Source organism: Silurus aristotelis (assembly GCF_946808225.1).
Source record: "Silurus aristotelis genome assembly, chromosome: 1".
NCBI classification, from domain to species: Eukaryota; Metazoa; Chordata; class Actinopteri; order Siluriformes; family Siluridae; genus Silurus; species Silurus aristotelis.
In genome coordinates this window covers 36,515,370-36,540,565 of record NC_139574.1, presented here as the reverse complement: position 1 = coordinate 36,540,565, position 25,196 = coordinate 36,515,370, and the positions used below count along the sequence as shown (strand labels likewise).

At 37.1% G+C, this 25,196-nt stretch overlaps 2 protein-coding genes across 4 annotated transcripts; both read left to right on the top strand.

Annotated features, from left to right (window-relative positions):
- Positions 1-1,874: 1,874 nt before the first annotated feature.
- On the top strand, positions 1,875-8,714 carry LOC310724575 (protein lifeguard 1). Of its 2 annotated transcripts, none has more exons than XM_083538809.1 (10): positions 1,875-1,937; positions 2,380-2,657; positions 2,926-3,004; positions 3,198-3,251; positions 3,615-3,705; positions 3,797-3,834; positions 6,336-6,423; positions 7,921-8,010; positions 8,099-8,146; positions 8,276-8,714. In XM_083538809.1, the coding sequence occupies exons 2-10, from the start codon at positions 2,438-2,440 to the stop codon at positions 8,423-8,425; spliced, it is 858 nt and encodes a 285-aa protein (XP_083394935.1). In that variant the 5' UTR covers positions 1,875-1,937; positions 2,380-2,437; the 3' UTR covers positions 8,426-8,714. The 2 variants fall into 2 exon arrangements, with proteins under 2 accessions (XP_083394935.1, XP_083394936.1); XM_083538810.1 differs by having other exon boundaries at positions 1,881-1,937; positions 2,399-2,657.
- A 2,643-nt stretch (positions 8,715-11,357) lies between these two features.
- On the top strand, positions 11,358-20,907 carry fam8a1b (family with sequence similarity 8 member A1b). Of its 2 annotated transcripts, XM_083538523.1 has the most exons (5): positions 11,362-11,900; positions 12,093-12,213; positions 14,028-14,151; positions 15,276-15,415; positions 20,095-20,907. In XM_083538523.1, exons 1-5 carry the CDS (start codon positions 11,426-11,428, stop codon positions 20,237-20,239), a joined length of 1,005 nt encoding a protein of 334 aa, XP_083394649.1. In that variant the 5' UTR covers positions 11,362-11,425; the 3' UTR covers positions 20,240-20,907. The 2 variants fall into 2 exon arrangements, with proteins under 2 accessions (XP_083394650.1, XP_083394649.1); XM_083538524.1 differs by lacking the exon at positions 15,276-15,415 and having other exon boundaries at positions 11,358-11,900.
- Positions 20,908-25,196: the final 4,289 nt, after the last annotated feature.

Below are 25,196 nucleotides of genomic sequence, written 5' to 3'. Positions count from 1 at the left end.
GTCTCTCTCTCTCTCTCTCTCTCTCTCTTTCTTTCTCTCTCTCTCTTCCACTCTCACTTTCTATTCACCAGTTTACATTAAATACTTTTAGCTCTTGAATCAAACCCTGGACTCTGTTTACATATAACTGCAAAGCCGGTTAGCTAGTGAATAAATGATTAAACATAGGCCCATTCTTTTTATTGTAACAGGATTTCATAAAGTAAATAAAAGTAAGAGTTGGTTATACACAATCCATAATGTGAAGCCATTATCATTCATTCAACATTAGAACCAGTATACTACACTATAACAATCACATACTCTTTACATCCCTGCATTGTGTTGTAATAAGCAGTAATAGTGAGCAGGTTTGGGTGAATATGTGCACCAGGTAGAGCTGCTGAAAAGTACAGGAGTCTACAGACCTGCTGCTCTTTTAGTGGTGTAGTTCTTGTTGCCCTCTACTGGATATTTCTCGAAGTGGCGCAAGACCTTTTAATTTGATTATTAGTTAAACTGAAGTTTCTTCACCAAATGGTTTTACAAATGGCTGGTGTAAACAGAACAGGGGAACTCTTCTAGACTCTTCCAGATGTTCATATTCCTCAAGAAACCATAGAACACATATAAGATTTCATTTTGCTATCCGAATCTTCATATTCCTCTCGATTCACTTTTATTATGATTATAAGAAGAAATCTCGTGAGAAACCAAATCTAAAAAGGGAACCCATCTTCATTTGGGTGACACATAAAATCTATTTGTTATAGTTATGTCATTGTTATATTGTAATGTAAATCATTACAGCCATAAGCCATTCTAGCAAACTGTTCAGCAGTTTAGTCAAACTGACTAATTTATTTAGTCAAATCTTTTATCAGTGGGTTTTTCATAGTTAAAGCAGAAGATCTGGAGAGATCCTGGATATAGAGTGTTTGTTGAACTGGTATATTTGTATGCTGTCATACCCCTCATATTCACATGTTCATTCAGGTTTGTTGATGCTTGTGTGGTGGCGTCTCTTATCCTCATGTCTGTGTTACCTTCTGGCTCCTTTTTCAGTTATGCTGCAATAGCGAGTCTTGCCGGAGTCCCAACTACACAGTGTCACAGTAGAATTCATTTACTGGCCTTGATTGAAAAGGTTTTTGTTAATAAATAGAGTGCTTTATTCATCCCAGAGGGAAATTCACTAAAAGATCAAATACAATTTTATTTGTCACACACATTCATACAGAGTATAAAATGCTTGTTACAACTGTCCAACGTATAAACATGTAAATAGAAGAATTATATTATAATATCCTAATTATACCTATATTAAACATATGAAGTAAACTATAAAGTGTAAAAAATATAAAAAATAATGAAATATGTTGAACTTTAAATGGTAATTATTAAAATAATAATAATAAAACTCTTGGTTTAATTAATTAATCCATTAATCATTATATGATTATATATGATCAGCATTTTTTGAGTGTGAAGAACCTTTTTTGACCCTGTCGTGTGATGGAATGGCTTCATGAGTGTTAAAGGTTCATCACCGAACCATACATCATGACACAGCATTATTAAATAACATTAATTAAAGACAAAGAGTGTATGTTTCAATTATGTGTACCTGTGGAAGTAAATGGGAGCAAATACAATAAATTCGTTAAACAGACAATTAATGCAGCACTGCTGATTTATAATAGTGAACGTGAAATTACATTATTAAATAATTAAGTCACAATTGTACCATGTATGTGAGTGAATTTATTTCAGCCGTTGATTATGCACTGGATATGATTGTTAAACGCAGGTTTAAATTTCATGTGGGGAGAACCTTTAATATTGATTGGCTCCCATAGGCTGGTCCGAGTCTCCCAGGAAACAAAGCTATTGAGGGTAGACTTTGCCCTGCATGTAGCTTTTATGGAACAGAGCTGCAGTGAAGCCGAGAGTGAAAGGTAAGAGACCTGAATTAAGCTAAACAGCTACATAATAGCAAAAACGTCTATTAAACTGTGATCATTAACATGCCTAAATCAAATAATAAGACTAATTTTTCATTTCTGGCCTTTTGAAACAGGCCTTAATTAAACGCTGTGACTATCAGAATGATCATATGGTTAACATATGTTATTAGATTCTGTTTAGTGGATTTTTCGTATTTAATTTAATTATATAGAATCTGATCTGGTTCCCACTGTATATTACTAAAATATTAAATTGTATAAAAAAAAAGGCCAGATCCATACTTCGATGCTGAACAGAAATCTAATGAATGAAATTAACATTAACTGGTGAATGGGTTCAGTGTGTGTGTGTGCGTGCGTGTGTGTGTGTATGTGTGTGTGTGTGAGTATCAACAAATCACTCATATACCTTTTTCCATTCTTCTTTATTTAGTTAAATAAACTGTTCTCAGGTTCCCATTATTAAGAGCTCCTTGGATACTCAGACTCACATGGAGAGACCAGAGATGGTTAACGGCGATCAGCTTCCCCCTCCTTACAACCCCACGTGCCCCCAACCCTATGCCCAAGAAGCCAGGAATGCTGGGGAGGCTGGAATTTCTACAGTCACTCAATGTAGTAATAATGTAGGAACAGCAGACGTCCTGCCCCCGGAATACACACAGTGCTTTGAGGATGTAAACTGCTTCTCTGAAGCTTCTGTCAGACGAGGTGGGTTTATAGGCATAGAGTAAATACATTTATACACTCTACATTTTCACTACAGCATTTCACATTAGATTCCAAAAGAGTTTCCAGTAGTGGGTGAAGGTGTTTGGGCCTATAAAATCATTATAGTCCCCAAAAAATTTAAAACATACTAGTTAGATGTGTTCAACATTTAAGTCTATAACTTTCTTATATATGTAGGCTCAGCCCTGTAAATAGATTTTCCTTTGTCACCCTCATTAGTGATTGTGTTTAATACCTTTATTTCCAGGTTTCATCAGGAAGGTGTACCTCACCCTCATGATTCAGCTGCTGATAACAGTTGGAATTATCTGTGCATTCCTTTATTGGTGTGTAAAAATTTGTTCATAATAATATTTTAATTGCTCCTAATAACAAAATATTACTCACAAATAATTCCAAATGTATTCCAAATGTACCATTCTCATTGCTTTCAATATCAGCCATTCTGATTCCCATGTCTAATAACTTGAATATGATTCTCTAGTTATTCTTATCATTGTTTTTGTCCACTTTTGATAGGAATACATTGAAAATCTGGGTTATACGCACAAGCTGGTTTTCCTACACCATGATGTAAGTGTTCTGCATTGCATAAGTGTTTATGGGTTTGCCGATAAAGAATCATACATACTATTGACACCAGGCTGTAATGATTATCACAATAATACAGAGAGCTGTAAACTGGACCTGTCTTGTGTAAGGTTTAATTTGGCTACAGATTGTATTGTATCTTAGCCATCTTATTTTCAATGTAGCAGAACAAAAATGTATAGTTTGCCAGTTCTGGCCAGTCAGTTCTCCCTCCTACAGGTTCCAATGAAGGTCATATTGTGTATATATATATATATATATATGTGTGTGTGTGTGTGTGTGTGTGTGTGTGTGTGTGTGTGTGTGGGTGTGTGTGGGTGTGTGTGTGTGTGTGCATTCCAATAGGGGGGCAACACTATTTCTTGTCATTGTACTCTCCTGCTGTGGCGATGTGCGAAGAAAGGTTCCCTTGAACTTCTTCTTTCTTGGGTTGTTTGTAAGTAAACGTCAGCCTGCTGCTCCCTGTTTAAAAAAACACTAATGTCACATAGGGTATTGTGTTTTTTAACTAATCTATTTCTCAACAGACTGTTGCAGAGGGGATGCTACTTGGATCCATTACTGTGTAAGTAAGATGCTTATATATTATATGTAAAATCTCAGATCCAGAAATCTGAAATAGCTTTATTACCAAGTATGTTTACACACACAAGGAAGGTGACAGGAGCTTCCAGTGCAGGAGAAAGTACAGACATAATATAACAAAACATACAATTAATGCACTATATACAGAAGTAGAAATATTTTTAAAATGAAGGTACAAATGTGTTATTTACAAGTGTGCAGTTTACAAATGTACCATTTGGATTCTATGTATAAATGTGTCAGTTATGATGTACAATGTGTCGTTATGAATATTTTAATTGTTTAGGTTCAGTATAGTATGTGGGAAAAAAACATTTTTGTGCCTGGCTGTTCTGGTGGATGGAGCTCTGTAGCACTGACCAGAAGGCCACAGTTCGAAGAGAGAGTGGGCTGGGTTTGTGGGGTACAAAGTGTTTTTCTTCACCCTTTTCTCCACTCTGGATTATTGGGCAGTGGGGCACCTATAGTCCTTTCAGCAGTCCTGACCGTCCATTGTAACCTCTTGATGTCTGATTTGGTAGCTGAATAATCCATAACTCTGCTTTCACCAATAAGAGCTATTCTTATTTTATCTTGCCCCAAAAACCTACTATAAAATAGATAACACTTTATAACCCTTATATCCCAGTGGATAGCTCTGTATGAGAACGAGTAGTTCTTTATTATCACCTATCGTAAATGTCAAGTACTGCTAGTAAATTACTCAATAATGTAGTAAGAGTTCACTGTTTATCAAGCAGTTATCATTAAACTCTGAGCATATATTTCTTCTTGTGAAAATATTGTATTTTTATATATCTTGTATTTTTACCCGCATAACTTCCAAGTATTTTACTATCATAATAACTACTGATTAATAACTGATCGAATCAAAATAGTAACAGCCAACAGCCGTTCCTTTCTCAAGCAGATTTCCTGTAGCTTTAACTATTCCAGTGCCTCAGTATCTAACATTTTGCAGGAGTAAAAAATGGTGTGTAAATTTGAGTATATTCTTCTTCTTCTTCTTCTTTTTATTATTATTATTATTATTATTATTATTATTATTATTATTATTATTATTATTATTATTATTATTATCTCTCCTTGGAGGAACACAGGGTGGGTGAGTCGTTAAGAGTAAGAGACAGGAATGGACAACAAAATTCTTCAAATGTTTCATTAACTATCCATTAATTTATAAATACTAATTAATTAAAATATGCTTGTTTATAATTAGTTTATTGTTAATCTGATTCTAGTTTATAACATGTTTAATTTTCATATAGCTAAAATATATGCAAAGATGCAAAGTAGTTTTTTATTAATCGGATTCCTGCAATTTTAAGCTGTTATAATTGTACAATATATATATATATATATATATATATATATATATATATATATATATATATATATATATATATATATATATATATATATACTGTATATATTCAAGCTACATTCATATTTACATTCTCATTATTTATATCTCATTGTTCAGAGACACACAATTGTATAGGATGTCTTTGGATGTGGTAGCATTGTGGTAGGACTAGGAAACCCAAACCTGTTCCAGCATGACAATGTCCTTGTGCATAAAGCCAGCTCCATGAAGATATGCTGTACATGGGTTAAAGTAGAGATTTCTTGAGCAGCCTGCCATAGAGATCTGACTTCAACCCTACTGAACACCTTTGGGATGAATTGGAATCCTAACTGCACCCCAGCAATCCTCACATCACTGTCAAAACGTGTCTATTGGCTGCTACATCTATAACTTTATACATACACACACACACACACACACACACACACACACACACACACACACACACACACACACACACACACATGACAAAGTATAGCATTTATGAAAACAATGCAAAGTAATAAACATTTTCAGGGAATTTATTACACAAGTAATACATTCCCTGAATATTACTAAGCCTTGTTCCCCAGATTGTTGCCTTGGTTCTGACTATAAGGTCTCCTATAGTCTCTCACATGAGTGTTGCCTGTTTTTGACCACAGTCTCTTGATTTAGATTTGTTTGCTGTTGATATTAAAAGAACTGAGCTGCACTTTCATCCGCCTGCCTTTGTATTATGTGACATGAGACTCCTTTATTCAAAAAAATGTTAAATGAAGGACTCTTTACATAACCATTGAGTTTAGCGATGATTACACAGTTCTCCTTCTTACAACATAAAGTGTAGATGATGTCCAAGTCCCTGTGTAAGCTTTGGAAAAAGTAATGATTTGATTTTAATCTGGCACTACTGTACCACTTTTGTAGAAATGTAATTAACACCTCCTGAACATTTCAGATTGGGGAAATTCAGCAGCAGTGAGGTGTAATGAACGATGTGTGACATTAATCTAGATTAATACTCTGCGTTTTTTGAAACCCAATCGGAGCCCGCTGTAGGGTGTATATTATATACAGGCTCTTTATTAAGAGAATTCCAGTATGAAAAGTGTTGAATGTGTGTGTTTTAGGTTCTTCAGTGCAGAAGCTGTTCTGTGGGCAGTGGGAGCCACTGCCTTGGTGTCCTTTAGTCTGAGTGTATTTGCAATGCAGTCTAAGGTGGGTCACATGGCAATATATGTAAAAAATTATTATTTACATACTTAATAGATACCTTAAAGAAATCTGCCCCTTTTGCATTTATAAGTCAGTTACACAAATATTCCTGCCTTTATTATTATGTATAATGTCACTATTTTCCCCAAACCTGCTGCACATGTCAATTCTGTTTATTTCTGTTATGAGAAAAAAAAACAATATGTCTCTTTTTTTAGGCATTTTTTAAAGCTGATATTAGGTATAAAGAAATGGACTGATCTTGGGAAAGATAAATAGTTTTAAGTAAAAAAAAAAATAAAAAAAAAATTCCATGGACAGACACACACATCACTGCATTTGGTATGTGCTATTGATACGGTACTTTAGTGTGCAAATATGTTATTGCCACAACTAGGCTGTGATTATTAAGTTACACAAGTTTACATAAGTTACATAAGTTTACATGATAAACCACTTTCTTTCATTCCAAACACAATGATATACACAGTGTCTTGGGAGAACTGAAGGCTAAAGACAATCTTCTTACAGCCACTTGAACCTGTTTATATGATACAGTCACCTGCAGGACATTTCAATGCTAAATTTGGAGTTAAAGTGGCGAATGTTGTGCATTTGATTACCAGTGGTGGACATTAGGGAAGTAAAAGTAATTTGTTTCTCTACTTGAGTAGCTTTTTGCGCATCTGTACTTTATTGAAGCATTTCCATTTGAAGAGACTTCACTACATTTTAGTCAAATATATGATAAAAATCATTTATGAGTGGATAAAAACTTATACTGTTCAAGCACGCAGCAACCCACCAATCAGGGTAGAGCGTGCGCTCTGTTTAAACTTGTTTTAATTGCTGCTTGGTGTGTATCTATTTATTATGAACATACAGTTCAGTGTAAGTTGAGCAGCAAACAGAACATTTTGAGAAGAATAAATAATGGAATAAACTCCAGACTCTAACTTTTTAGTCTTTGAAAAGAAGGTTTTGGGCTCATGATAATTTTAATAGATATCAATCAGTGTTTGACTTATTAATATAATTTTATTAATAAATCGGTGCGTTAAGAGTAACAGTCTTAGTCTTTTTAAATAAAATGAGGTGATTAGGCAAAAATCATGTGACAAAAATAATAATAGGAACATTATAGCCATAATAAATCATAGACCTTTGGATACTTAAGTACATTTTAAGGCAAATACAATTGCACTTTTATTCAAGTGGAAGTTTAAAGTGTGCACTTTCACTGGAGTCACATTTTACCTACTGTAAATGGTTTGTGTATTTTGTAAGGTGTTGTTAAATAACTACTGAGTAAAGTCTGCAGTCATGTGGGACAGTGAATATTAAAAACACAATAGTCGAAATAGTTTTTTTTTATTATTATTTGTTTTATGCAGACTAATATATACAGTACAGAGTTCATGACTGTATGATATTTTGCACGTTGAAGTTGAATGTACCTATAAAAATTGTTTCAACATCTACAAACTCTGTTGCTTACAGTGGGACTTTACGACTGTAAGTGGAACCATTTGGGTCCTGTGCTGGACTCTGTTCTCGTTTGGATTACTCTGTGCTATCATGAGGTCCCAGGTAAACAATATGACCGACACGGAACATGAATGATCAGCTCTTAGTACTTTATTTTATTTCATGGGTTATTTTTCTGTACTTGTAACAGTTTCTGTACATTGCTTATGCATCATTGGGGACATTGGTCTTCTCTATAGTAAGTAACTCTTACAAAGTTAACACAGAATAATGTTTGTCATACATTACTATGTTCAGCCATATAGGCATGTAGTAACTATTGTAATTACTAACACAAATCTCTCACATCTCTGACTCTCTTTTGTAGTACCTGGTGATGGATACACAGCTAATGCTGGGCGGGAAACACAAATACACCATTAGTGCAGAGGAATACATTTTTGCTTCATTGAACCTCTACCTAGACATTGTAACAATTTTCTTATTGATACTTCAGATGATCGGGCTCTGCCGTTAACGCAAACAATAATCAACCAAAGTGAACATTTATCAAAATCCCTGCACTCTTCATCCACTATTGAATTCTGCAGTACTGCGAAAAACTTAACATTTATACATTACATCAATTCACACAGTGATTCTGGACACACATGCTACTTTGTAACTCAGGGATTTTTATTGCTGCATGATAAACAAATATATGACTTAAATAATTGAATGTGTAACATTTAGGAACATATCAATCACACACAGCATGTAGATTACAGAAAAAAAAAAACTAATCACACAAATAAACCTCTTATATGGATTCAATGTTATTTGCCAGAAATGTTGAAGTCTCAAATTCTAGTTGTTATAGTATGGACAAGTGGTAGCTCAGGGGTAAGATTTTGACCTTTTGACCAGAAGGTTGTGAGTTCAAATCCCAATAATGCCAATCTCAATATGTTGCTCTAAAGGGTGCAGTGTCTAGTGTTACTGCCTTGCAGCTGCAGTGTGATCTTGCTGCCTCCAGGTTGAAGAATGTGGGCTTCGTGTGCATGTTTCTATCATTTCACAAGTGTGTATTCATGGTGCTCTATGACAGAGAGGTTTCAATGAGGGTTGTGTTCCTTCTTTTTGTCCTAAGTAGGCTCCAGACCCACCATGGCCAGGATATGGCCCAGGAGTGGGCCACAGATTCACACATCAGTGATGTCCTAACAGAGCCTCTTAATACCATCTTTATGATGCCATGGCTATTAAAACCATCAATATTATTTAGAAACACAATAGAACAGAGCACTGCTTCACAGACAGGTATCTCATGCAGCCGGAATGAATGCCATTACAAAAACAAGAAACCTGATTAACACAATTTAGCAAATCTCCTTTCACTGCAGCCACACATGCATACATCATTTTAAGCAGAAGCATCAATATCAACCGCATAAAATGACCGTGCATTTTTGTGCATTTACTTCGTGCATTATGGTTTTTCTAGGGATTTGAAACGAAGGCAAATTGAATGTTTTTGTGCTAATTATATGGGAAAGAAAATGCAAAAGTACAAATAGTTTGTGGAAAAACTTAAGAACTATTTTGACTGTCCTTTTTTAATGATGTCCAGCTTTTATTTAAGCCTGTCTTAAAAATGTCCTTGTAAGTATATCTGTAACCTAATCAATCTCTTGTCCTCTGTGGAATGAAGAAACACCTAATTCTATCTAGTGCGCTCTCTGACCATCCAATCAAAGGGAGTGAAAATGCCGACGTGATCAGGTTGGGGTAACGCGTTACAAGTAACGTGCGTTACGTAATAATATTACTTTTCTGGAGTAACGAGTAAAGTAGCGCGTTACTTTATAAATTTACACATTAATATCTGAGTTACTTTTTTAAAAAGGTAATGCGAGTTACTTTTCAGTTAAATTATTTTGCATAAAAAATAAATAAATACTGAATTAAAATGAACGTAGTCACGTAGAATCGCGCAGTCATACGTGCGAGCAAAGGGAACAGAAGCTGGTCAGAAGCGGAGATGGCAAACCAGAGCATTACATTACTGTGATGGAAGTATTCTTATTATTTTGAAATAGTCGAGGAAAAGGAGAAAGGAATAATGGTTAAGTGTAGATTATGTGTTGGTGAAAAGCTCTTGTCAACTGCAAAAAATACCATTAAAAAAAAAAAATAAACATCTGCATGCAAAGCACAGCACTACAGATGTGTGTGTGTGTGTGTGTGTGTGTGTGTGTGTGTGTGTGTGTGTGTGTGTGTGTGTGTGTATAATGTTGAATATATGCAACATTATGCAATGTTGCATATATGGAAATGGAGACAGAAATATAGAAAACTTTTGCCGACTTTCCAGCACTGCAGCTCTATGGACTGCTCAGAATAAAAGTTCTCCGTAGGAGACACATGTACGATGCCATCGCAGCGGAGAAAGAGAGCAAATTCACAGCTCATTTGCTCTTTGTGGGAAGATAAACTGCCACGGTCACTGATAATAGCGCAAACTTTGTAAAAGCGTTCAGAATGTTTCAAGCTGATGATGAAGCAGAGAATGATGTAGACGAGGACGAGGTCATATTTACAGAATTGCACGATGTTTTACGTGATGACAGCGAAAGGTATGTTCTCCCTCCACATCACCGGTGTGCAGCCCACACCCTTAACCTTATATACACGAACGATAGTTACATTCCTGATGGCGAAGGCAGATTGCAAAGCAGTGTACAGAAGTGCGACTGGAAAGTGTTCAGCCTTGTGGTCAAAATTTAGTCGATCATCTTATTGTTGTTCTCTGAGGTTATTAAACATTTTAAATGTTTAAGACATTTTTCTTGCTCTAATATAACATTTCTTAATGGCAATTATCTATATTACACCTGTTACACCTGTAAGGCATGAAAGAGATACAAGTAACGCAAAAGTAACGCAAAAGTAATATAACGCATTACTTTCCATAACAAGTAACTAAGTAACGTAATAAGTTACTTTTTTGGGGAGTAACTCAATATTGTAATGCATTACTTTTAAAAGTAACTTTGCCCAAATCTGGACGTGATTAAACGCCTTCTAAAGGGCCTCAGATTAGCCAAAATGCAATCTGATTGGTTAATGCAACAGTTTTAGGATTTATAGGATTTACTCAGTCATGATAGGATTTATCCAGCCATGCTTGTTTGAGCACTGGGCCGTTAATATTCAGACACTTTTGTATAATAGAATATTTATAGTCTACTTTGGTATAATAGACCGCCTGCAGTATCATACTGTATGTAGAAGGTGCAGTGTCATTTGTCCTGCCTGCTCCATGGCGCCCTCTATGTGTCTGTAGCGGTACCCCTACAGCAGGGCCAGAAATCACCAGTTTGCATGGGCTGAATCTCAAACAGCACGATAGTCCCTCTCCACGTGCACTTCACTGGATGAGGAAATAAAGACTACTGCGCCCAATGTAGTGCACTATGTACTTTACGGGAAGCCGTTTGAGATTTAGCCGCCGTATGCTTAGGATGACAGAGCTGTCATGGCGGACTCCCTGGACGGAGGAGTACACGACGTGAAGAGAACTGTTTCCCTAAGCGACAGTGAGAAAGAGATGAACGGCTTTTCCAGTCCCGGTTCAGAACCGGTGTCTGACCTAATAACCACATCACAATATTGTGAGAAACTGCAGGAATGGATGTGGCAGTATTACTGGGGATATATCAGCTGGCAGAGCTGGGCCAGTGTGTTTCCTTTTCCGCCCTGTCTACCAGCACAGGCAGCGAGCGGGAGCCTGAGAGTTTCAACTTGGGGGGCGGATTTGACTAACCCAGACCTACGCACCTGGATTATGCATTCGTTTGGTGTCCCCTTGTCTTCTTTTCCGTCAATTCATGTCCCTTCTGCCAGTCCAGCTGCCAATAACACGAGTGGTAGACAGGTAGAGTTAAATGGCCAGAGTCAGAATGTTCCTGTCCCCCAAAACCTGCAACAAAATGGAAACGCCCAACAACCAGGTACCGAAACCTGCTGCTCGGTTATTCATGTACTTTCAGTCCAGTCAATTTAGAACAAGGTTAGAGAACTGTGCATGTTCTACCAGGATGCTGAACACCAGAAGTTGGCCAATAGACCTCATTCAACATGATGTCAAAGTTTACTAATTCTATACGTGAGCTGCTTTTGTAATTCTTGTGGATCTGATTTAGGTCGAGAATATCTGATTCCTTCTCCACTCCACCGCTTCTTGGCTGAGATGGTGGACTTCTTCATCCTCTTCTTCATCAAAGCAACCATCATCCTAAGCATAATACACCTCAGTGGAATGAAGTGAGTTGAGTCCAGGGGTTTGCAGTGGTGTAGGTTCCTTTCACGATTTTTACCAAGTTCACACGCACTCAGCACTCGATGAGATCTGACTCCAGCTCTTTCCTAAATAGTGCCAGTTTACAAATGGTCTACAATTCTGGTACGCATTATGGCTTCTACCTGCATGAGAAAATATATATACAGTATCTCACGAAAATGAGTGCACCGCTTACGTTTCAGCAACGGTTTTATTATATGTTCTGAGGGGACAATACAATAGAATGAAACTTGGATATATATTTTAGAGTAGTCAATGTGCAGCTTCTATAACAGTACAGATTTACTGTCCTCTAAAAATAACTCAACATACAGCCATTATTGTCTAAATAACTGGCAACAAAAGTGAGTACACCCTGAACATGTCAAAATTGTGTCCAAAGTGTAAATATTTTGTGTGAGCACCATCGTTATCCAGCACTGCATAAATCCTCCTGGGTGTGGAATTCACCGGAGCTGCACAGGTTGTCGCTGGGATCCTCTTCCACTCATTCATAATGACAGCTGCTTTTTGTTAGACACATGATGCTTCTCCATCTTTCACTTGAGGATGCCCCACAGGTGCTCAATAGGGTTCAGGTCTGGCCATCACCTTCAGCTTTCTCAGCAAGTCATCTTGGCGGTGTGTTTGGGATTGTTTTTATGTTGGAAAACTGCTGTTCGGCCAGTTTCTGAAGGGAGGGCATCAAGTTTTGCTTCAGAATGTCACAGTACATGTTGGAATCCATGTTTCCCTTCATTGAACTGCAGACCCCCAGTACAGCAGCACTCATGCAGCCCCAGACCATGATGCTACCACCAACATGCTTGACTGTAGACAAGACACAATTTTCTTGGTTCTTAATTTTCTTGGTTCTCCTCACCAGGGTATCTTAGTCTCATAAGACCACATGACATGGTTTCAGTAATTCATGCTCTTGGGCAGGTTTTCTTCAGTAAACTGGGATGCACTTTTGTTGCCAACTATTTTTACAGTAATGGATGTTGAGTTATTGTCAGAGGACAGTAAATCTATACTGCAGTACAATCTGCACAACTGTAATTGTCTAAGGCAAAAGCAATGCTATTATTCTTATATATCAGTATATAGTGTGTGTGTGTGTGTGTGTGTGTGTGTGTGTGTGTGTGTGTGTGTGTGTGTGTGTGTGTATATATATATATATATATATATATATATATATATATATATAATGTGTGTATATATAAATCTGCATTACTCCTGTGCCAGTCACTTTAATTCAACTTTTTTTTTAAAGCGCTTTTAACTATGAACATTGTCTCAAAGCAACTTTACAGAGATAAAGAGGTTATGAAGTTGGAATGTATATGTTTAGAAGGAGGAAAAACTCCCTGAGATGGTATGAGGAACCAGACTCCAGAATCTGGGTGGCACCAAATGTCCATTCATTACAGTTCCATCATTGTATAAGTGTGCTTTTCAGTGATGGGTGCTTAAAACCCTACATATAAAGTCCTACTGAGATTTTCACAGTGATACTTGAATGAAGACAGGGCTTGAGCTGACATCAGATCATGTAGCATGACAGCCTGAAATCTTTAGCTAATTAATAAGACTGACTGTAAAGTGAAACTTTAGTGTAACATCAATAAATATTAGTTTCAGTATTTTTCATTATTCGCAAAAGGGAAGAAATGGGTGTTTTTTTAATCCAATACAAATACATAAAAACATAGATATTTAGAGATGAGAACAAAAATGCACATATTTCCTGATGGCTTTCATGCTCATGGCGTACTGTATGTATTGATGATTTTAGGGACATCTCAAAATTCGCCATGCACTTCATTGTGGAGGAAATAGATGAAGACACGTCAATGGAGGAGCTGCAGAAAATGATGCTCGTGGCTCTTGTGTACCGGATATTGGTGTGCTTCTATGAGGTCAGCATGAACACAGTTGTAAGAGAGAGTGGATTTAATTTGTTGCCGATCTAAAGCATTATAAAATATATCTTTTATAAGTATATATAGTATAAGTAACATGTACCAATGATAAACTTTTATCTCGCAATTTTAGCAATTACCAAACATTTTTTCTTGAAACCCGTCCTAATCTCTTGGGTTCAAACCCTAAACCCAACCCTAACTGATCACGGTCATTCAAAATTTATTTTATACTGGTCACATTTCTTCTTTGAAAATAATGGATTTTGCCTTGGGGCTGATGATTCACCACTTTTCTTTAAGGATTTAGATTTGGACAAGGAGCATGTATATTGTGAATTCTTTTATATTGTACTTTTTTTTAATTCCTCTGTTGCATTTTTATTCTGAAACTTTAAATTGACTCAAAAAGCGCTGCGCCCTACTCCTATATTCAAAGTCAGAGTGAACTTTATTGTCAATCAGCCGGCCTGGCTGATTGACAATAAAGTTCACTCTGACTTTGAATATAGGAGTAGGACGCAGCGCTTTTTATGAGTAAATTTAAAGTTTCAGAATAAAAATCGTTGCATTGGGCAAAGCAGAACGAAATTGCATTTCTGTAGATGCAGATGTGCAGATGTAACACATAACAGTCATCAGCCAAGACAGGTAACAAAGTCTATACAGTACCAAAAAAAATAAAAGATTCAATGTAGATAACACAATAGAGACACACAAAAAAGGGGAAATATTGCACGATAAATGTTCACACATTGTATGGTTTAGTGCACAAGTGGCAAGAATTATCTGTGATAAATATAACGTGCTCAATTAATGAGAATGAATTAATAACACGTGACCACGTGGAGGAAAAAGCTTGGGCAGAGTCTGGTCGGTTTGCACCGCATACTACAGTGAATTACTTGGTACATTTAACAGTAATCACACTCGATTGGCCTGAGCCGGAGTAGCTGCTGCCATACAAACCAGATTTATACTGTGTGTGGTTATGTGTGTGACAAATACAATTCAACTTTAAACTGAATGGAACCACTTTGCCTCGATGCCAGTCTTGCTGTGTATGGCAATGTGCATATACCCACTTATCCGCATGTCTATATGGCGCTCACTCTTTTTAGATTATATGTATTTGGGGAGCTGGTGGAGCCACGCCAGGGAAATTTCTGCTTGGTCTGCGAGTGGTCACATGCGACACTTCTATGCTGGTGCAGCCCAACCGGGTACGAGTGGTGCCAGCAACTAACGTCAGTCTGTCAGCGTAAGTCCTGATGTTTAATTAAATATACCGGATAAATATTTAGGAATTTTTCTTTCGGCTGCCAGTTTCCATACAACTCTGTCCTCTACATCTGCCTCTTTCAAATTAACCACCTACATGTCTTCCCTCACATAAACCTCCTCCTTGGATTTCTTCTTTTCCTCCTTCCTGGTGGCTCCATCCTCAGCATTCTCCTACCGATATACCCCATGTCCCTCCTCTGCACATGTCCAAACCATCTCAATCGCACCTCTCTCACTTTGCCCCAAAACATCCTACATGTGCTGTCCCTCTAATAAACTCGTTTTTAAACCTGTCCATGCTCGATAACCTCAACATCTTCAGCTCTGCTACCTCCAGCTCCGCCTCCTGTCTTTTACTCATTGTCACTGTCTCTAATCCATACAACATCTCAGGTCTCACCACAGTCCTATAAACTTTTCCTTTCACTCTCGCAAATACTCTTCTATCACAAATCACTCCTGCTGTCACTCTTCTCCACCCACTACACTCTGCCTGCACTCTTTTCTTCACTTCTCTAACACACTCTCCATTACTTTACACTGTTGACCCCCAGGTTCTTAAACTCCTCCACCACCTCTTCTCCCTGCAACCACATAGGATTTTATTATGTCATTGAACAAAAATAATCTGCCCTTCACCAGCCACTTTAACAGGAACCTGTTCACCCACCCGGTGGTGCGGTTACCCACTCAGCCAAAGATTCAGGTTAAGCGCTCCAGTTAATGGTCACATCATGATCACAATGACTTTTTACCTCTGAGCAAAACTAGTTTATTAAAGATTAGAAAAAGAGCTGGTTAGATTTCCAGACTTTATTCTTGGCTGACTGAAGTAAAACCTGAAATAGTGCCCTATCTACCGCAAGGTTTAAGGTTTATTCTTGCCACCACAGTTGTAAAGAGTGGTCATTTCAGTTGTTATAGTTAATTCTTGCCTTCTCTAACCAGACGTGCCATTTTCTTTCTTCTGACCTTTCAATATCTGACTAATATCTGATCTCTGACTCAACCCCCAGTCCAGTGACATGAAACCAACAGCTTGACATGTGAACAGTGTAGAAATCTTTCAATTAGATCAAATGCATATAATTTGTTTTAGATCAATCAACAGACAGACATGCTAACTTAAATCTATAGCATTGGAAATATAAGGAAAATATACTCATCGCAATTAGCTGGCTAGCTTGTTTCTAACAAAAGATGAATGATCAAATCTGGGTTTTTTTTCCTCACTTTGTAGCTTTGTGCATTGTGGGTTTTTTGTTTTCTGCACTATTCTGTTTACAACCATCCCTGGGTCAAAGGAAAAAAGTGATAGATAATTGCAGGAATGACCTTGTGTACATATGTTCGCAATGAAGTGGCTAATAAGTGTACAGAATGATGTTACTGGGGGATGGAGGGGGCTATAATGAGAGATAGAGAGAAAAAAATATACTGAATGGGTGTCAGAGTGTGAGAGTTATAGTATGATAATGCAGATAAAGTGAGGATCAGACAGCTGCATCATACCATTAAACATTCACTTTTTATTCACCTAGCAGAGGATTTTATCCAGACGTCCCTGAGCAGGGCAGTTTAAATAGCCCGGGCGCTCAAAAAACCCGACTGTGGCAACTTGGTGTGACTGCAGGTTAAACTAAAAGCCGACTTATCAGTAATCTGGATACATCACTGACCAGTGATGTACTTACTCTTGTTTATATAAGGGATGTGCATCCTTATAACTGAGGCCGGTGAGATTCGCATCTCGATGCACAGCCCAACGATACGATACATTTAAAGATACATATGAAGCAGCTACCGATGTGATACGATTCACTCCTATACAGATGCGGCGTGACCCGATTTTGATATGATTCTACACAATGCCATATAGTACAGATAGTTTGCTTTATTATTTCGGTTCAGACAGACAGAAAATTATCAATTTACTTAAGTGCTTTCTAAATTCTTATGCATGGCCCTGTTTACAAACAGTCCTTTGTAGATAAAATGAAACCAGACGTTCTTTTCCAGTTCTGTTTCCAGGAAAATCCAGCTCTACCTCCATGTCAATCTGAATTCTATATGACTCTCAAGACATGCCCCCAGTCTCTGAAGTGTTGAAAATGCACTTGAGAAATCAATCTACCTATAAAGTATTGGTCAGTTTCTAAATAATGAAAGTATAGCACATCTACTAATAATTACAGTGAGGAAAATAAGTATTTGAACACCCTGCTATTTTGCAAGTTCTCCCACTTAGAAATCATGGAGGGGTCTGAAATTGTCATCGTAGGTGCATGTCCACTGTGAGAGACATAATCTAAAAAAAAAATCCAGAAAACACAATGTATGATTTTTTTACTATTTATTTGTATGATACAGCTGCAAATAAGTATTTGAACACCTGAGAAAGTCAATGTTAATATTTGGTACAGTAGCCTTTGTTTGCAATTAAAGAGGTCAAACGTTTTCTGTAGTTTTTCACCAGGTTTGCACACACTGCAGGAGGGATTTTGGCCCACTCCTCCACACAGATCTTCTCAAGATCAGTCAGGTTTCTGGCCTGTCGCTGAGAAACATGGAGTTTGAGCTCCCTCCAAAGATTCTCTATTGGGTTTAGGTCTGGAGACTGGCTAGGCCACGCCAGAACCTTGATATGCTTCTTACAGAGCCACTCCTTGGTTATCCTGGCTGTGTGCTTCAGGGTCATTGTCATGTTGGAAGACCCAGCCTCGACCCATCTTCAATGCTCTAATTGAGGGAAGGAGGTTGTTCCCCAAAATCTTGCAATACATGGCCCCGGTCATCCTCTCCTTAATACAGTGCAGTCGCCCTGTCCCATGTGCAGAAAAACAGCCCCAAAGCATGATGCTACCACCCCCATGCTTCACAGTAGGGATGGTGTTCTTGGGATGGTACTCATCATTCTTCTTCCTCCAAAAACGTTTAGTGGAATTATGACCCAAAAGTTCTATTTTGGTCTCATCTGACCACATGACTTTCTCCCATGACTCCTCTGGATCATCCAAATGGTCATTGGCAAACTTTAAAACGTGCCTGGACATGTGCTGGTTTAAGCAGGGGAACCTTCCGTGCCATGCATGATTTCAAACCATGACGTCTTAGTGTATTACCAACAGTAACCTTGGAAACGGTGGTCTCAGCTCTTTTCAGGTCATTGACCAGCTCCTCCCGTGTAGTTCTGGGCTGATTTCTCACCTTCCTTAGGATCATTGAGACCCCACAAGGTGAGATCTTGCATGGAGCCCCAGTCCGAGGGAGATTGACAGTCATGTTTAGCTTCTTCCACTTTCTAATGATTGCTCCAACAGTGGACCTTTTTTCACCAAGCTGCTTGGCAATTTCCCCGTAGCCCTTTCCAGCCTTGTGGAGGTGTACAATTTTGTCTCTAGTGTCTTTGGACAGCTCTTTTTTTTAGACTATGTCTCTCACAGTGGACATGCACCTACGATGACCATTTCAGACCCCTCCATGATTTCTAAGTGGGAGAACTTGCAAAATAGCAGGGTGTTCAAATACTTATTTTCCTCACTGTATATATAAATAAATTGGTTTTTTACATATGCAAATATGTTCAAAACAAAGCATCACGATACAAACTTTTCTCTTCTCTTTTTCGCACACTTCAGTAAATATTGACGTAGGTTCTTGTGCATTAGTGTGATATGTAAGGAAAAAAAACAGAAGAGCATGTTGTTCAGTATGCAATAGGTTTATTTATTAAGTGAATGTTGCTATTTCATGATTTCAAAAGTTAATCTGCATTCTTCTGAGCATTTACCCCGATCAGGCAAAACATTATGGCATTTTAACATTATGACCAGTGAAGTGAATAATTCAATTCAATTCAATTCAATTCAATGCATTTTTATTTGTTTAGCGCTTTTAACAATGAACATTGTCTCAAAGCAGCTTTACACAGATAATGTGGTGATTAAAAGTGAATATGTTCTTTATAAGTAAGTTTGTCCCTGATGAGTGAGCCGGTGGCGACTGCAGCAAAGAAAAACTCCCAGAGATGGCATAAGGAAGAAACCTTGAGAGGAACCGGACTCAAGAGGGAACCCATCCTTATCTGGGTTACACCGAATGTCCATTTATAATAATATTAATGAATAAATATAAAAATAAGAATAACACTGATTATCTCTTCATCTTGGCAGCTGTTAGTGCGTGGGATTTACAGTATTAGGCAGCAAGTGAACATTTTGTCCTCAAAAGTTGACGTGTTAAAAGCAGGAAAAATAGGCGAGTGTAAGGATTTGAGCGAGTTTGACCAGAGCCAAAATTAGGCAACTGGGTCTGAGCATCTCCAAAACTGCAGCTCTTGTGGGATGTTTCTGGTCTGCAGTGTTCAGTTGCTATTAAAAGTCTGAACCGTGTGGTCCGATCCAACAGACGAGCTCCTGTAGCTCAAACCGCTGAAAAAGTTCATGCTGTTAATGTTTGAAGAGTCAGAACTGCCAGCAGAACACCATATTAGGCAGGTGGTCATAATGTTATGCCTGATCAGTGTATCGGTGTAGATCAATGATTGTATTCTGCCTTCACAAATCCTGATGATTACATAGACTTAAAAATATATTCTAACCTTAAATTTGAATATGTCTGTAATCCATTATATTATTGTATCTCTTTTTTTCTTAGGTCAACCATCCGAGCTCTAAACAAAAATTTCTCCATTGCATTTTTTTTCCCGGCGTTTATCACGCTGCTCTTTTTCCAGCACAACAGAACTGTGTACGATATCGTGGCAGGGACTATAGTGGTCAAGAGAAACCGACTCAGGTGATCGGTGATCAGGATCTTAACATGCTGAGGAAACAACTCCACACGTAGAACCGATCCAAAGAGCTGCTGGGTCACAGGAAAAAGCAAAATGAGGGAATCGTCTGAGGAAATCGTCGAACAGAGAACTGTGACATCAAGCGTTTTTCACTCCAGGCGCACAGAGGGAAGAGTTTCAATGAATTGCTATAGCAAGTGATTTCTTTTTTTCTTTTTATTTATTGTATTTACAAGAATTTGATCATATGCAGTGCAATACACAGCATGCAATATCCAATAAGTGTAAGTTTTCTATGCTGATTACTGCATTTAGCATGCTCGGTGTCTGATCGATTGAACAAGCAAGTTAGTCGAAATGATCTAAACGTTTATGACCCTGAAAGACAGAATAACACGGTGGTTTTTTTTTTTTTTGTACCTTTTGTGTCGCTGCCTTCATTAAGAATCAAATATACACTGGACTGATGGCTAAATACTGTACATGTAATTCTTTTTTAAACATCATTCTCCAGCCGAACCATTCAGATCAAGATCTTAATTACAGTAATTTCATTAAAAACTTACACAGTATATTTAACCCTTTTCATTTATTTTACTCAAAATGTTGGAATGATTTGTGCCTTTATTGTGCCTTTAATAGAAATGCGCTAATAAATTTTTCCAGGATGTAAATAATGATTTCGTGTATTATTATAGTCATCTTTTGAGTTTTTCAGTGATGCCTAGATTTGTGCAAATCATCCAAATGTTTTGCAAGTTGGAGTGAAATGTCACTACGCTGCTGTTTTCGTTAATTCTCTCAAGCATTTTTAACGAGATGACAGCTGAATGAAAATCTGGTGAAAAACAAACAGCCAAATGGAGACCAGAAGACACACTTTCTCTTTATTACAATTCAGTTCGATCAACATAGTCATTTACACTTCTGCACACTAATTATATAAATAATGCACACAGTTCCTTACAACGTTTTCAAACAACTTTTATTGTGTTTGAGAAAAGTTATGTTTTTTGAGAGGCATGTGCGGTTTTTTTTGTTTGTTTGTTTGTTTGTTTTATTAAATACAACATACTAGGTCATTTAATATTATGAAGATTTACTTTTACACAAAATGCCCGTCCAAAAAATGATCTCTCTAACACACTAATATTTTGTTGGACCGCCTTTAGCTTTGATTACGCCACGCATTCGCCTTGGCATCGTTTCGATAAGCTTCTTTCGCTTATGAATCTTTTCATGCTAAGGAAAAGATTTTTCCTTAGCATGAATCACAGCTCCAGTCTTGTTGTATGGTCAAGTTGGTTCCGAAAATTGCAGCCATGTTGGTTCAGTATCCCTTTCACCCAAAATAAGTCTCCATCCTTCCCTGCACCAAACATTCCCAAACCATTATGCTTTCACCTCCGTGTTTGACCGTGAGTATAAGGCAGTCTACTAACATCTTCTCTCCTGTTCTATGTCGTACATAAGTTCTTGTGTTAGAGCCAACATGCCACTTTTGAACTTGAGGCATTATAGACATAATAGTTTCTTGTGTAACAAAACATGGTTTCATTCAGGGAGTGATATTTCACTAAAATTTCATTAAAAAGCAGGGGCCATCTCATAGTCATGGTTAATTTGGGTTACTGTCCAGGAAGTGGTTATATTTGTACAGCAAGATAATATATAATAATATATAATAAAATAATATATATTTGCAGTGAATAATTTTTTATTTAACCCAGATAATTAGTGCATTTTTGACATGTTTTTGTCTCTGCATTTTCCTCATAACTGAATAACCAAATGTAACTGATAATGTTCATTACATTTGACCTTCTATCATCTATTCCATCGGTTAACATTAAAAACCTCAGCTTTATGTTTATAGAAAAGGGCATTTCTATGATAAAACAATGGAACAGAGATTTTTCTACAACAGATTCTTCAACTTCAGTACACCATTAGGTGACAAATTCTTATATATTTATGTTAGGAGATGATTGTGTGAGAGATGGAAAAGCAACCATGCCTGGAACAAAGATAATAAAATACAGCACACAGGCTGAACTGCATTTCATTAAATCAATGAGGTGAACACATCACGCTAAATAAACAGCAAGACCTTCATGGTCCTGAAAAAGTCAGCAGAGAATTGCTTATTCGAAATGAAACAATGCGTCAGAGCTGAATATTATCCACCTTGATAATATGATAATATGAACTACAATGCGTCAGAGCTGAATATTATCCACCTTGAGTGGTGGATAATATTCAGCTCTGACGCATTGTTTCATTTCGAATAAGCAATTCACCAGTCTATGCCTCTGTATTGTACACTACAGTATATCGCAAAGGTTGTGTGATTAATCTCACCCATAGGAGCCTGTTCAACATTTTATTACAGACATACCCAATCTCTTCCTTCCTGCTGTTATGCTAATACACTGTGAATGTGACAGATCGGTATCGCCACCTGCTGGTTGTTTCTTACGAATTGTGCAAGAATAAGACAGGAGTGATGCAAAAATAATGCAGGAAGTATACGATACTGTTTCTGGAATAATGAAGAAATAATGACGTTGTGCTTAATTAAATAAAAAGTGATACAGGAGTGATGCAGACATTATGCATAAATATTGCAGAACTAATGCAGCAATAAGACCAATGCAGGAATAATTCAGTACTGATGCAGGAATAATGAAGGACTGATGCATGAACAATTTAGAATTTAGGAATAATACAGAAGTAATGCAGGAATAATACAGGAATAATGAAGAAATTATGCAGGAATAATACAGAAAAGATGCAGGAATAATACAGGAATAAGGAAGAAATAATGCAGGAATAATACAGGAATAATGAAGAAATAATGCAGGAGTGACAAAGAAATAATGAAAAAGTGGTGCTTAATTAAAGTAAGAGTGATACAGGAGTTATACAGAAATAATGCAGGAATAATACAAAAATAAAACAAAAATAATGCAGGAATAATGCAGGAATAATGCAGGAATTATGCAGGAATAATAAAAAAATAATGCAGGAATAATACAGAAATAATGCAGAAAAATGCAGGAATAATACAGGAATTATACAGAAATAATGCAGCAATAATACAAGAATAATGCAGGAATAATACAGGAATAATACAGAAATAATGCAGGAATCCTCTCTATAGCAGACTGCGCCTACACAGTGCATATGAATCACCAGGAGATGGAGCAAGAACGCTAATTATTCCCTTCATTTTCTGAATTTACCTAATTTACAATGTTCATTACAGCAACTGGCTTTCAGGAATAGAAAAGTCAAAGTGACCAAAGCAATATTATTTAATGTGACAATCAGACTGTGAAACTTCATAACTGAGATTGAACAATTAAAGGAAATGCAGTAATGTCACAGTCAGGGCTCTTTTTAATTTTTATATGAAGATTATATCATTTTAGACAAAAAAATCGACCTTTTAATTTTACAATTTTAAAACCAAAAGTTGCAAATCTCAACTCCATTTCCTACCTAAAACAAGTCTAAAGATATGTAGATCCATTCGCCTATGAAGTAACATTGCTATTATAATTGTAATGTTTTATTCTGTTACCATATGTCGTTATTTATATATGTCAACATTACGTATTATTGTGTTGGGTTTTATCAACTTCGAAAGCAAAGCCGACAGATGGTTCTCTCTCATAAACATACCCTAACTCCCCATAGTCCTCTCTCTCTCTCTCTCTCTCTCTCTCTCTCTCTCTCTCTCTCTCTCTCTCTCTTTCTCTCTCTCTCTCTCTCTCTCTCTCTCTCTCTCTTTTTACTTTGGTGAGCAGACCTCAGTTCTTCACCAACTGGCTCATCTTCATTTGACATCTGACATGGGCCTGTTAAGTCCTCAGTAAAATGTCATTTGGTAGGAAACAAGTTCGTGTTTTGAGTTTATAATCCTTAAAAAAAACAGGAAAGCTTTTTTTTTGGATGTCTGATTGTGTTATAAATGTAGAGCTGGACAGATTCCACACTCACAGGACCTGTTGTCTTTGAAGCTTTATGAGGTAAAAATATTCTCTATTCCCTGGTGTTCATCTAGTTCCTCATGAGTGTGTGGAAATGTTTGTATTCTCACCTAGTTTTTTTATATTAGTGTTTTCACACTGAGATTTGTCTTCATATCTTGAGTTACTATGTGTACAAAATGCAGGCATGTATGTAGTAGCAGTAATAGTAGTAGTAGTAGTAGTAGGAGGAGGAGGAGGAGTAGAGTGTGTACGTGTGTGTATGTGATGCAAACACACACTAGTGTATATATATATTTATGTGTGTATGTGTGCCAGCAGCTGTGTAAGACAAAAAGCCGTTTGGGAAGGAAGGACAGAGTCAGGTTGTGTTGTCAAGGGCTCCCTCTGAACAAGCCCATTGGCTCATTGTGCAGCAGTCCTGCATTAATTGATGATGCATTTGGCTTGTTGTAGTAATGATGTCATCTGCAGCCTATCTGAGACCATAGTGACTGTGATTGGAGCATCCCGATTGGCCATTTAGAGAGAAGGGGAGGAGGTATTGTTTTCCATCAACCCACACTCCTCTACTCGATGAGAGTAGAAGAATGGAGTAGAAGGATGGAGTGTGTTCTCACAAATCATAGAATATTCTATGATTATATCTAACAGAAGCAATAGAACCCTGTTAATTCATAATGCAGCGGTTTCCTTTTTTCTATTTGATTCATCCCAACAATTTTTTTTGACATGATCATTTTGCTACAGCCTCATATTCTCAATTCATGTTGAATTATAATCCATGTTTGCTGGTCTGTAGTGTGGCAGGCTTGAATACTTCTGCATTTCTTTGCAGGAAAAGCTGCATTTGTATCGGTCCTATTCGCACCTGTGCAGTTTTGTTTTATTTATTCTCTCCTTTTTGCTCTTCTGCTTTAGCTGAAGACACATTCATCTAAATTATTAATGTTATTTAGTTGTTTGAT